This window comes from Meleagris gallopavo, chromosome 17 (assembly GCF_000146605.3).
Source record: "Meleagris gallopavo isolate NT-WF06-2002-E0010 breed Aviagen turkey brand Nicholas breeding stock chromosome 17, Turkey_5.1, whole genome shotgun sequence".
NCBI classification, from domain to species: Eukaryota; Metazoa; Chordata; class Aves; order Galliformes; family Phasianidae; genus Meleagris; species Meleagris gallopavo.
Window position 1 is genome coordinate 9,619,982 of NC_015027.2, and position 13,839 is coordinate 9,633,820.

The window sequence follows — 13,839 nt, forward strand, 5'->3', positions numbered from 1 at the left end:
CTGGAGAAGAGGAAGGTGCTGGGGGGTACGGCGGTGTCCCGGCCCCACGGCTCTCCCTGTTTCCTCCCACCTGCTTCTCCCAGTTTTTCCTCTGCTTTTCCTTATTCCCACCCCCACCCGTTGCGGTTTCCCTCCACGTTCCCCCATTTCTCCCCGTTCCCGTCCTCCAGCCCTCCCCATTTCTCCCGGTACCCCCACGTGCATCCCGTTGGGGCTCCCTCGGTTTTCTCACACACCTCTGTGTTCCCCCCAGTACCAGCGGGGCTCTGCCACCAACTACATCACCCGCAACAAGGCACGCAAGAAGCTGCAGCTCAGCCTGCCCGATTTCAGGTGGGTCGCGGGGCTGCCTGCAGCACAGCCCCATCCATTGCCTCCCGTGGGGTGGCCGTGGTGATGGCAGAGCTGCTGGGCAGCAGGCTGACACCCCATCCCTCCTCAACAGGCGCCTCTGCATCCTGAAGGGGATTTACCCCCATGAGCCCAAGCACAAGAAGAAGGTGAACAAAGGGTCCACTGCGGCTCGGACCTTCTATCTCCTCAAAGACATCAGATTTCTCCTCCATGAGCCCATCGTCAACAAGTTCCGGGAATACAAGGTAATCAGTGCACTGAGAGCTGGGGGCTGTGCTGGCCCTGCAGTGCCACAAAGATGGTGAAGGGCCTGAAGCATCTCCCCTGTGAAGAAAGACTAAGTGAACTGGGTCTGTTCAGCCTTGAGAAAAGAAGCCTGAGAGGGGACCTGATCCAGGTCTATAAATATCTAAGGTGTGGGGGGCAGAGTGGCAAGGCCAGACTCTGCACCCCAGCAGTGTGTGGAGACAGGACAAGGGGAAACGGCCAGAAACTGCAGCATAGGAAGTTCCGCTCAAATGTGCGCAAGAACTTCTTTAGGTGAGGTGACAGAGCACTGGAACAGGCTGCCAGGGGGGTTGTGCAGTCTCCTTCTCTGGAGATATTCAAGACCCGCCTGGACGCCTACCTGTGTGAGCTGTTGTAGGGAACCTGCTTTGGCAGGGGATTGGACTCGATGATCTCTGGAGGTCCCTTCCAACCCCCTATGATTCTGTGATTCTGTGCTCTGAGCCCTGCTCTACCTGCAGATCTTTGTCCGTAAGCTGAGGAAGGCGTATGGGAAGAGTGAGTGGGGCACGGCGGAGCGGCTGAAGGACAACAAACCCACCTACAAACTCGACCACATTGTGAAGGAGAGGTGAGCCCACGGAGCCCTCGCTGGGGCCGTCCCTCCTCAGCAGCACCCATCCCTCTCTGGGCATTGCTGGGCATCGTGTAGAGTTTCTGGATTTGTAGAGAAACTTGTGAGATGTGAGTGATCGGGGAGTTTTTGGCTGTTGTGAATGGCTCCAGGATCTCCATGATGACACTGAGAACTTTCCCATTCTTTCCTGAGAATTTTCATTGACACTCTGGGAGAAAGATCCAGCGTGCCAATGCAGGTGGTTAATTTAATGGCAGAGGAAAAGGAGATGACCCACAGGAGAGGGGAGCTGCTCTGGCAAATCTCTGTGTTGTCCCAGTGGTGTATGGGAACTGACTGTGCCAGCAGGGAGAGAGGAACAGCCCTGGAAGCTAAGAGCTGCCTTGACATGATTTATGCAATGGTGAAGGTGTTCTGTTGGAGCTGTGGGGTCACACAATTTCCTCCTGCCCTACACGTGCTTGAGGCTATCACCTCAGGGCAGGAGGTGACAAACTGGGTTCGTTGTCCCTCAGCTAGGGAGGTTCCTGTCTCCCAGGGCAGTCCTGAGCCCTGCAGTGCTGTCAGAAGGACTGTGTGAGACTCTGGATGCCCAGCAGGGATGCCCTGTCCCCACAGATTGCCTGGCATTCCACAGTGACTGCACTTGCCCATCCCTTTGTTTCATGAGGTCCCCATCGGCTGCTGCAGCTCTGCAGCTTTGGGGCTTTGGATCCAGGTGTGATGGCACCATTCCCTCCTGCCTGGCTGCAGGTACCCAACCTTTGTGGACGCACTGCGGGACCTGGATGATGCCCTCTCCATGTGTTTTCTCTTCTCTACCTTCCCACGGACGGGCAAGTGCCATGTGCAGACCATCCAGCTGTGCCGACGCTTGGCTGTTGAGTTCCTCAACTATGTCATCGCCTCCCGCTCACTGCGCAAGGTGGGGACTCCAAGGAGGGATGGGTCCTGCTGCCTTTCCCCAGTGCTCCTTTGCATCCTTGCTGTCCGGAGAAGGTTGGTAAGAACCAGGAGCACCTGTAGCCTTTATCAAGCTCTTTTCCTACCAGGTCTTCCTCTCCATCAAGGGTATCTACTACCAGGCAGAGGTGCTGGGGCAGCCTATCACCTGGATCACCCCTTACGCCTTCGCCCACGATGTGAGTACACGAGACCTGTGCTGTTATTGTTCCCTTCCCTAAGGCTGAGGTGGGGTTTTGGGGACATCTGCTCACTCTTGTGCCAAAGAGATAAAACAGGTGAAGGCCAGGAGGCCTTTGGCAGCCATGTATGACACAGCCCCTCCTATCAGACCCTGGTGCCAGGCTGCACCAGTCTACCCAGCTCTTTCTTTTCTCTTTCTGTCAATTATTAAAATATGCTCTGCCCACGTTTGAAGATTAATTGGCAGTTAGCTCAACTGGAGGTGCTAGGGTGAGTTGATTCCTGTATCATCTTTGCACACTCCTTGTGCAGTCATCCCAAGAGGTAGAGCTGTGGGTGCTGCCGGACCAGAACCACTGGCAGACAGGAGCTCATAGCTGCTGTAGCTCCTTTTGTCCCATGGTTTTTGGGATTTGGTTAGGTCAGAACATTCCCAGTTTGTGGCCTTTGGTACAGCCCATGGCAGTGTCACCTCTGCAGCATCCCTTCACTGAGCCCATAACCTTCCTTGATCCTTTGCACCCTGGCTGTCATGGGGCTGGCTGTGTTCCTGCTGTGTTTCGGCTCCTGGCCTTGCTATTTCTTGTCATGACCTGCACATATCACCTGGAGGAGCAGCTTCATTCCTTGAGCTGACACTGGGTGAACAGCACCCTGTCCCTTATTAGGGAATCTACTCCTTCATCTTTGTGTCCTTCCCCTCCCCGTGTGCCCACAGCACCCAACAGATGTGGATTATCGTGTGATGGCTACCTTCACTGAGTTCTACACCACCCTGCTGGGCTTTGTCAACTTTCGTCTCTACCACTCACTCAACCTGCACTACCCGCCCAAGGTAAGGCCATCACCCGCCCTGGGGACACACACTGGTGGAAGCACCTGCTGTGCAGGGAGCATTGCTCCTGGGGACTTGTATGGGGTGATGGAAGGGCTGAGGGAGAGGATGTTTGGGCAGACCACGCTTGGGAGCTGTCTCCCCACCTTTCTATTTGTCTGCAGATCGATGGCCAAGCTGAGGTTGAGCTAAAACCTGCAGAAGGCAAGGAGTATGCCATGGACTCAGAGAGCTACCTGGAGGTGAGGGGCACTGCTACCACCGTGGTCAACATGAGGAGTTTGTGTGCAAGGACATTGTGTGTCCTCAGTGCCTGGCTGGGGACTCCTCCTGGTGTGAGGCACTGCTGCAGGGGCTTAGGAGCAGAGCCTGACCCATGCATGGTGGAGATCCCAACTTCTCATTCCTTTGCTGTGGCCAGAGGAGGAGCTGTGCTTAGTCTTGGGGCTTCCTCTGTGAGCCCCTGATCCTTTTCCCATTCCAAAGCCCTGGCTGAACCTTACATCTTGGTCTCCTCTGGTTGCAGAAACTGTCGGCTCTGAGCGCCAGCCTGGCACGTGTGGTGGCCCCAACCCAAGAGGAAGATGTGGAGATGGATGAGTTCCCTGTTGAGGGGGTAAGAGCCTGGTGGCCAGGGCTGACCCACACTGTGTGCTGTCTTGTCCACAGCACATCTTATGGCTGAGAGAAGGCCCAGTTTGGGATGGGGAGGGCGGGCAGGAGAGTGGGGAACAGGGTCTGAGAGCAGAGAGGGGCTTGGCTGTGCTGCGTGTGGGAAAGAGATTTGACTGCTTCGCCCCCGAGCAGGAGACTGCTGAGCAGATGGATGCGAGGAGGAAGGAGCAGGAGGCCCTGGAGAAGCACAAAAAGCTGTTTGAAGGGCTGCGCTTCTTCCTCAACAGGGAGGTGCCTCGAGAGCCCCTGGCCTTCATCATCCGGTATGTGGTGGGAGGTGTTCCTGCAGCTCTACCACCTCGTGCTGTCCTTCCCTGTCCTCTCAGTAGCATTGCTGAGGCCCCAAGAGTGTCTGCTGTGTGACCAACCTCTTGGTGTGTTTGACTGGCAGGTGCTTTGGTGGCCAAGTGTCCTGGGACAAGTCCCTGTGCATTGGTGCCACTTACGATGTGAGTGACCCATCCATCACCCACCAGATTGTTGACCGGCCCCAGGTGGAGCAGCAGGTTGTGGGCAGGTGAGCCAGATGTCCTGTCCCTGGAATGGCCATCTGGGTCGGTGGATGTTTCTGAACTCTCCCTTGCTCTGTCTGCTCCCAACCTGCTTCACTGCAGTCTTGCAGCCTCTTGGACACCAGAACATGGGGCAGGAAGGCAGTGTCTGACCCCCAGTCTGGTAATCCTCTGCCCCCAGGTATTACCTGCAGCCTCAGTGGGTTTTTGACTCAGTCAATGCCAAGCTGTGCCTCCCTGTAGCCGATTATTTCCCCGGTGTGCTGCTGCCCCCACACCTCTCACCCTTCGTGACAGAGCAGGAAGGAGACTACATCCCTCCAGAGAAGCTGAAGTTGCTGGCCATGCAGCGGGGCGAGGACCCAGGTGATGTGAGGCTCCCAGAGCTGGAGAGGATCCAGGCAGTGCTCCTGCTTCAGCAGAGCTCTGTCTCCTGCAGGGCCACCGTGCTCCATGGTCAGTAACAGTGATTTCTCCATAGGGGAAGAGAGTGAGGAGGAGGAGGAGGAAGAGGGAGAGGAGGATGACAATGATAAGAGGAGGAAGAGGAGGATGAAGATGAGTCCGAAAAGGAAGAGGAGATGAAATTGAAGAAGATGGAAGAGCAGAAGACTCAGAGCAACAAGGTGCAGTACTTGGCAGTGGGATCACAGAATGGCCAGGGTGGGAAGGGACTTCAAGAACCACAAATCTCCAAGCCACCCGGTCTGGGGGGGCAGAGAGGATGCTGTGTCTCTTGTATTACCACTGACCAGTGTGGATGTGCTCTGGGGAAGCCTGGCTCCTGGCACACACAGTCCTGAGCTCTCTGCTCTCTGCAGGCACTTCCCGTGAAGGTGACTGCTGGCAAAGTGCGGCTGGAGGACAAGCAGCGCCTGGAGCAGGAGCAGCAGAGCGAGGAGAAGCGCCTGGCCATCATGATGATGAAGAAAAGGGAGAAATACCTCTACAAGAAGATCATGTTTGGAAAGAAACGCAAAATCCGAGAGGTATGAATGTAGGGATGCCCCAAGTCATGAATCCCTGTGCTAGGTCATCCCAAAATCAGTTTGTAGCTGAAGATGTATCCTGGTCTGTCCTCATCTTGTAAGGAAGGAGTGACTTCTGAGGCCTCTGCCTCCCCAGCTTTGGTTGCAGGAGGGAGCTTTGCCCATAGCCTTGCAGCCCTGGTCTCCCTGCCCTGCTGTGAGGCTTGGCAGAGCTGAATCCCCTCCTCCAGGATGACTGCACCATCACAAACTGGTCCCACACTCCATGTTTTGGATTTTTGTTTCTTCTCTGTACATAGTGAGGCAGTGAGGATATTGATCTCTGGTGCACAAGGCTGAGACTGTACAGGTCTCTTCCCCAGCATTACCAGGCTGCAGGATTCAGACTCCCTAAGCAGAACTCCCTGTGCCTGCCTGGGGCCTTAGTGTGTGGCCAGCAAGTGAAGCTCAGGGCACCGCTGCTTGTCTCCATCTCCTGGTGTCGAACAGCTCAGTGGGTCTGAGGCTGGAGCAGCTCTTGGTGTGTAGGGACAGACCTGACTGTGGGTCTCGGGTTGTGTTTCTGTGCAGGCAAACAAACTGGCTGCAAAGAGGAAAGCCCACGACACTGCTATGAAAGAGGAGAAGAAGAAAACCAAGAAGGCGCGACGAGCGTGATGAGACTTTGGGACCCCGAGGAGGGGCTTACCCTGCCTGGCTGGAATGGCTGCAGCGACCATCATTTGTGGGTGAAAAACCCTCAGCTTTCCTCTTAGGACAGAAATACTAAATTAAAATATTGCCCATCCGTAAATACACCTTCTGCTGTGCCTTATCCAGGACTCTCTCCACGCAGGAGGTGGAGGAGTGATCATCAGTGCCATTGCCTGTCTGAGGGTCAGTGATGTGGGCACGTCATCTTTGTGCTCTTTCAGCATCCTTAGGGCAGTGAGTGGTGTCTGAAGAACAGGAGGCCAAGGGAAGCTCTGGGCTCTTGCAGCTCCCTCCTTCTGGCATTGTTCACTTTGCACGCCTGCAGTCCTGAGATGTCCCACCTGCTCTGGGGCTGCTGGCCTTGCTGGGACATGGTGGTGATGTGTTCAGAGAGGTGAGAGGTCCAGCATGAGGAGCAGGCTTTGTGCTCAGCATTGGAGAGGAGCCAACTTGCCACCCAGAACTGAGCTGCTCTCCACCACCCACGCTGTGGGCTGCATTTGGCCTCTACTTCTATTGTATTGCAAATTTATTTTTTTTTTTTTAATTAAAACGTGATGCTTCCCCTGTGCCATGCGTTGTCTGTAGCCTTGTGGCAGGGCCATGGTGCAGTGGTGTGTGCCCAAACTCTGGGCTCAGCCAGGAGCTGTGGATCAGCCCATGAATGTCACCCAGGGCTGGAGGTGACTCCTCGGCCCACAAGCTCTGTGGCACTGTGTTCTCACCTTGCACCTTCTCACTGTGCACCATGCTCTGTTCCAGCTCTGTGCAGGTCTGCTCTATCCCTGCTGGGTGCTGACACCTCCGAGGGCTCGCTGTGTGTTCCTGCACTGGGGAGGCACAGCCTGGGGGCACCCAGAGAGCATGGGGCTGCTTCCACCACCCCTTGGGAGCAGCATGGAGGTCACAGAGGGCTGCCCAGCAGTGTGGAGTGTGGGGAGAGCCCACAGGATGTGGTCCTGAGCCTCACAGAGCAGTGAGGTTTTATCAGAACTGGTTAGACCTGGGTACCACCATTATGGTGCTTTTTGTGCTCCTTTGCCACATTCTTTCCATTCCTCTTTCACTTCCCTTTTCTCCTGTTTTTCCTCATCCTTTTTTTTTTTTTCCTTCTTTTTTCTCTATTCCCATTTTTCCTTCCTCCTTCCCATTTTTCCTCCCTTCTTTCCTTCCTTTTTTGCTGCAGAAACTACCTTCAGAGCAGGTAAGACGGCACTGGGCAAGGGATCTGGAGTGAAAAAGGCAATAAAAAAGCTCCTTTTAAAGCTTTTTTGAAGCCAGCAGCAGTGCTGCACTTGTGCTGGGGGGCTGGCAGCTCGTGGGCAGGCTGCTGGGCAAGCAGGGGTGGAGCTGGCATGTTAGCAGCACAGTTTAAATGCTCTATAAACGTGTCATCACCCACCTTGGCACGTGGTAAGCTTTAAATGGTCTTGAGAAGGGTGGAAGCTGGCTTCTGCTCGCAGAGCACAGCAGGTAAGTAACGCTGTTGCTGCCCACTGAGGACAGGGAGGTTCAGTGGGTGAGCACAGCCTGCACTGCCCATACGGCCCTGCAGCTGGAAGGGAGCAGGTTTCAGATGCTGGAAATTGAAGGGGAGGTGATGGAGGATCTGCCTAGGAGGGAGCCCAAGGCGAGGCGGTCACACCTTGAGACTGCCTCTATCAGGAAAGAAAGAAGGGTGGTTGTGGTGGGTGACTCCCTTCTCAGAGGAACCGAAGGCCCCATTTGCAGACCAGACCCAAACCATCAGGAAGTGCTCTGCCTTCCTGCGGCCCGGGTCAGGGACATAACCAGGAAACTCCCAAGGCTGGTTAGGTGCACTGGTTATTTTCCATTACTCATAGTTCAGGTGGGCAAGTGATGAAATTGCCCACAGAAGCCTACAGACTATGAAAAGAGATTTCAGGGGTTTAGGGCATTTAGTTCAAGGGGTGGGAGCTCAAGTGATTTTTTGTTCTATGCCTTCAGGAGCAGTGAGGAACACGGAGCAGGCTCGGAAAGCACAAGCAATGAATAAATGGCTCAGAGGCTGTGTCGAGCCAGAAACTTTGGGTTCTTTGATCATGGGGCAGTTTACTTGGCCCTTGGCCTGTTGTCTGTCAGCGGAACCCACATATCTCACAGGGGGCAATGAATCCTAGTGCAAGAGCTAGTGGGGCTGATTGAAAGAGCTTTAAACTAGCTACGAAGGGGGAAGGGGACAAAACAGGCCTCACAAGATGAGCCTAGGGGAACGATGCTTGAGCTGGCGGTGAGACAGGTGGCTCAGCTGAAGTGCATCTACATCAATGCACGCAGCATGGGCAACAAGCAGGAGCTGGAAGCCATTGTGCATCGGGCTGTGACCTGGTTACTGTTACTGAAACATGGTAGGACCGCTGCCGTGACTGGAGTGCTGTGGTGGATGGCTACAAGCTCTTCAGAAGAGATAGATGAAGGAGGAAGGGCGGTGGTGTGGCCCTTTATGTTAAAGACCGTTTTGATGTTGAAGAGTTTGGGGTTGGGAATGATGAAGTTGAGTGTCTGTGGGTAAGGATCAGGGGGAAGGTCTGTAGGGACAACATCTTGGTGGGGGTCTGTTACAGAGCACCTAATTAGGATGAAGAGTTGGATGAGGCATTCTACGAGGAGCCTGCGGAAGTCGCACAATTGTCAGCACTCGTTCTCATGAGAGACTTCAATTTCTCTGATGTATGTTGGAAATATAACACAGTACAGAAGAAGCAGTCCAAGGGGTTTCTGGAGTGCATAGAAGATAGCTTCCTTACACAGCTGGTAGGAGAGCCTACCAGGAGTGGTGCCCTGCTACACCTGCTATTCACTAATGGAGAAGGGCTGGTGGGAGAAGTGAAATTTGGGAACTGTCTTGAGCACAGTGACCATGAAATGGTAGAATTCTCTATTCTTGGAGATGTCAGAAGGGTGATTTAGCAAAACTGCTATCTTGAACTTCTAGAGGGTGGACTTTGACTGTTCAGGGTGCTTGTAGCATCCAAGGGTCCCTTGGGAGTTGCTCCTTAAGGGTAAAGGGGTCCAGGAAGCCTGGATGCTCCTCAAGAAGGAAATCTTAAAGAACAGTGCAAGAACAGGTTGTCCTGAGTGCCATAAGGCAAGCTGTAGGGGAGGAAGACTGGTGTGGACGAACAGGGAACAATTGTTGAGACTCCAGAAGAAAAAGAGAGTCTGTGTCCTCTGGAAGAAGGGACAGGCTACTTGGGGAGATTACAAGGAGGTTGCTAAGGTATGCAGGGAGGAAGTTAGGAGGGCAAAAGCCCAACTTGAACTCAGATTGGCCATTGCCATAAAAGAGAATAAGAAACCCTTCTACAAATACATCAAAGGTAAGAGAAGAACCAAGGAGAATTTCCATCCTTTACTTGATGCAGCGGGGAATGTGACCACTGAGGAAAAGGAGAAGGCTGAGGTCCTCAACGCCTTCTTTACATCTGCCTTTAATAGGCAGATCGGTTATCCTCAGGGCACTTTACTCCCTGATCTGGAAGTCTGGGATGCTATGCAGAATACACCCCCGATGATTCAGGTGGAGATGGCTAGAGAGCTCCTCCTCCATCTGGACTGTCACAAGTCCATGGGACTGGATGGGCTCCACCCCAGTGTGCTGAGGGAGCTGGAGAAGGTGATTCCCGAGCCATTCTCTTATGATCTACCAGTGCTCCTGGTTATCTGAAGGGATCCCAGAGGATTGGAGGCTCACTGATGTGACTCCCATCTACAAAAAGGGCCGTAAGAAGGATCTGGGGAACTGCAGACCTGTCAGCCTGACTTCGGTACCAAGGAAAGTCATGGAGCAAATCATCTTGGGTGAGATTGCAAGGCACGTGCGGGCATCCAGGGGATCAGACCCAGCCAGCACAGGTTCATGAAAGGCAGGTCGTGTATGAGCAACCTCATCTCCTTCTATGACTGGGTGACCAGACTGGTAGATGAGGGAAGGGCTGTTGATGTATCTACCTAGACTTCAGCAAAGCCTTTGACACGGTCTCTCACACTATTCTCCTGGGGAAAATGGCTGCTCGTGGCCTGGACAGATATACCCTTCTTTGGGTAAGGAACTGGCTGAGGGCCGTGCCCAATGGGTAGTGGTTAATGGAGTGAAGTCCAGCTGGTGACCCATTACGAGTGGTGTCCCCCAAGGGTCGGCACTGGGGCCCATCTTGTTTAATATCTTTATTGATGTCCTAGATGAGGGGATTGCGCGTACCCTCAGTAAGTTTGCAGATGACACCAAGTTGGGAGGTGATGTTGATCTGCCTGGGGGTAGGGAGGCCCTTCAGAGGGATCTGGATAAGCTGGATCACTGGGCTGAGGTGAATGGGATGAGGTTCAACAAAGCCAAGTGTCAGGTCCTGCACTTTGGCCACAACAACCCCAAGCAGCGTTATAGGCTTGGGGACGAGTGGTTGGGTGATTGTGAAGAGGAAAGGGACCTGGGGGTGTTATATCAGAGGAAGTTTAGATTAGACATAAGGAAAACTTTTTCTCTCTGAGAGCGGTCAGGCGCTGGAATGGCTGCATAGGGAGGCAGTGGTAGCCGTCCCTGGCAGTGTTCAATAGGCACCTGGATGAGGAGCTGCGAGATCTGGGTTAGTGCTTGTGGTAGCAGTGGTAAGGGGAGGGCAGTTGGACTGGATGATCTGGTAGGTCCTTTCCAACCTCGTGATTCTATGATTCCTTCTTCTTCTTTCCTTCCTCTTTTCTCTTCCCTCCTTTCTTTCCTCTTTTCTCTTCCCTCCTTTCTTTCCTCTTTTCTCTTCCCTCCTTTCTTTCCTCCTTTCTTTTCCCTCCTTTCCTTCCTCTTTTACCTCTCTCCTTTCTTTCTCTCTCTTCCCCTCCTCTCCCCCTCTCCCTCCCAGTCTCCCCCCACCCAACAACACCTGGGCTCACTCAGTCCCCTCTGCAGCACCTCCCTGGCCCAGGCTGCCCTGTGACCCCACACCCAGCACAGCTGCCATCCTGAGGCCTCACAGGGTGCCCCATGTGGGCCCTGACCCCGGTGTGCCACCAGGCCGAGGGCACAGCCCTGTGCTGCTGTGTGTTCGGTACCGGGGCCTGGGGAGGGAGGGAGAGGAGCACGTGTTCCCCTATGACATCTGTGTTCTGTGCTTTCTGGCCCATTATGGAGATCAGAGCGGGTGCCTGTGAGGGTTATGGAGGGTTTGGGGAGCGGAGGCTGTGTTCTCTCAGGGGTTGATGTTTGGCTGTGCTGCCTCCTGGGGCCTTTGGTGGTGATATGGGGCTGCTGTGGGGACAGAAGTGACCACGGCCTGGTTGTGTGCCCAGCAAGCTGCCACTTCCTCCTTCTTCACCATTACTGACAGCATTCCCCAGTCACAGACGGGCCATAAAGCTGTGTTTCCCCATATTTGTCCATCCGTGTTCAAGTCGAGCCCTCTCTCCTTCCCTGTTCCAACAGGTGCTTCCCCAGCAGTTGATGGTGGATGGGGAGCAGTGATAGGAGCACCCTGAGATGGTGGCAGTGCCATCCTGGAGCTGCAATCCATGGCAAGGTGAGTGTGCACACACAGGGCCTCTTCCCATCCCACTGCTGCACAGCATTGGGTTTGGGGCAGATTCAGTGTAATTCCTAAAAGAGAATTCCTAAAAGAGGGCTGTGAGAGCTGATATCACACACACTGTTTGCTCTGATTGTGTCCCATGGCTGTGAGCATCACTATGCAGATAGGAGTGAGCAGTTCTGCCACGTCCCATCCACAGCTATTGGGTGCTGTGGTGCTCCTCTGGGTGAAAATCCTCCAGAAAGGAAAACTCAGCAGGAAGAAGGGAGAGCAGAGAGCTTCAGAGGAGGAGTGGGACATGGGACGTGGGAAGGGCCGGGGCTCCTTCTCCTGGCTGAGATCTGGCTCAGGCAGCTGTCAGATGGCACTGGGACCTATCCATGATGGGAAGCACTGGGGACAGAGATGGAAAGGCAGCTCAGCCAGAAACAGGTGTGTGATTTAATCTAGAGCCATGTGTGCTTCACGTAGAGCATCTGCTGTGACAGATGTGCCTCAGGTGGAGAGATGGGTGATAAATCACTGGCACAAATCCAGTTGGGGCTGGAGCACAGTGGGGAATGCATCAGAGTGGAGCTGAGTGCTGCCACTGACTTGGTACGGACCCTGCTTTCCCCAGGGGAAGTTTTGCTGTGTGGGGCAGCCAGGTGGAAGTCAAAGGAACGTCTCTGGGCTGCTCGATGCCCTGAACCAACTCATCAAGGGAGAAACCTGGTCCTGTCCCCACCCAGGGATGCATCCCCTGCCTCCCCAAGACATGCTCTTCTCCTGTGCCCCAAAGAAGGCTGTGCCATCTCAATCCCTCTGTGGATGCACTCATTTCACTCCTCTGGCTATGGAGAGCCCAGGATAGCTGGCACAGGCTCAGGCTTTTATTCTGAAGTTCCTGAGGCTGCATACATAGATTCCCTCATCCTGTGACACTGCAGCTGGGGACACCATGAGCTGTGTCCCTGGAGAGCAGGGACCTGCACACCCCACAGCCAGTGCCTCCATCACACCTGGGAGCAGGAGACCACTCTCCACTCCTCTTCTTGCTGCGATAGAGAACATTCTTGCTTTTCTTGTTGCTGGGCTCAATGCAATGGCTGTGATGGGGCAGCAGCTTTGCATTGTCTGCGCTCCGTTGGTGTGAGGGACGCAGAGCCCCGGCTGGTGGGAAGGAGCCAGGGCCGCATCCGGCACACAATGATCCCTTCTGTGGCTGCTGGTGGGGTGATGTGGGACGGAAACGCTGCTCACCAGCTTCCTCACAGCTCTGCTGACACTGCCATGGAACGCAGGAGCCATGGGGTGCGTGGCCTCTGACCCGCCATGCGCTGATGGCAAAGGGAGGCTGGTTCCCACCAAACAAAACCCTTGCACCCCAAAAAGCAGCAGAGATCCTGACTCCCTTGGGGTACCTTGGGTGCCCTTCTGGATGCCCATCTGAGCACCTGCCTCCCCTGGTCCCGGGGCAAGTGATGTACTGGAGAGCAGAGAACATGGGCATTGCTATTGTGGGGCCATAAAAGCCAGCCAGAGATGCCAGGCAACAAGGGGAAGGGGAGGGCAGGCAGCTCCAGTGGAGAGAACACCCAGCCTGGAGCCGCTCCCCATACGGAAGAGCTCTTCCCATGGAGCTGCACGGGGAGGAGATGCCTCTGAGAAGAAACAGCCACCATCCCTATGTGCTGGGGGCCAAAAAGCAGCAAGAGTCACCGAGCGAGCACTGCCAGCACTCACTGGCTGTGTTCGACCTCTCCTTGATGTTTATAGAACAAGATGCTCCAGCACCCCCAGCAGCCCCACCAACCCCAGGATCCCCCCCCCATCCCAACCCCATAACCGGGGGTGCCGGGTTGGCAGCACCAGGCCGGGCCTGGGCAGGGTCAGCTCTGGCTTCAGCGAGCCGGGGCACTCGGCCACAATGTCCCCGTTGATGGCGGTGGCGCAGATGGAGACAAACGGTCCCGTTGTTGTGCGCGCGGGGTGGCAGCGGGGTGAATGAGCCCTCTGTGCTCCGGCGGTGGGTGGAGAGACGGAGGAGAGACGGCGCTCGGGGTGGCAGGCGGGAGCCTCGCTCCACGCCTCGAACCGGCAGCTCTGGGGAAGGAGATCCTTCTTATTTGGTTTTCCTCCACTCCCCACCGGGGTCGGGTGAGCTGGAGCTGCCGGTTTAGGGGATGGCGTAGGGGTCGGGGCAGCTGCCGCAGGCTGCGTTGGGGAGACGCCTGTTCCATGGTCGGAGCAG

The 13,839-nt window shown here is 55.0% G+C and overlaps 1 protein-coding gene across 1 annotated transcript in view; it reads left to right on the plus strand.

Annotated features, from left to right (window-relative positions):
- The window catches only part of PES1 (pescadillo ribosomal biogenesis factor 1), a 7,170-nt gene extending 529 nt beyond the window's left edge, over positions 1–6,641 (plus strand). Inside the window, 16 exon segments of the mRNA XM_019621136.2 lie at positions 7–15; positions 254–333; positions 446–599; positions 1,104–1,213; positions 1,973–2,144; positions 2,272–2,361; positions 3,084–3,200; positions 3,365–3,442; positions 3,727–3,816; positions 4,008–4,138; positions 4,267–4,392; positions 4,569–4,753; positions 4,869–4,921; positions 4,924–5,013; positions 5,209–5,376; positions 5,947–6,641. Of these exon segments, the coding sequence (XP_019476681.2) occupies positions 7–15; positions 254–333; positions 446–599; positions 1,104–1,213; positions 1,973–2,144; positions 2,272–2,361; positions 3,084–3,200; positions 3,365–3,442; positions 3,727–3,816; positions 4,008–4,138; positions 4,267–4,392; positions 4,569–4,753; positions 4,869–4,921; positions 4,924–5,013; positions 5,209–5,376; positions 5,947–6,033 (1,740 nt within the window). The 3' untranslated portion in view covers positions 6,034–6,641.
- Positions 6,642–13,839: the final 7,198 nt, after the last annotated feature.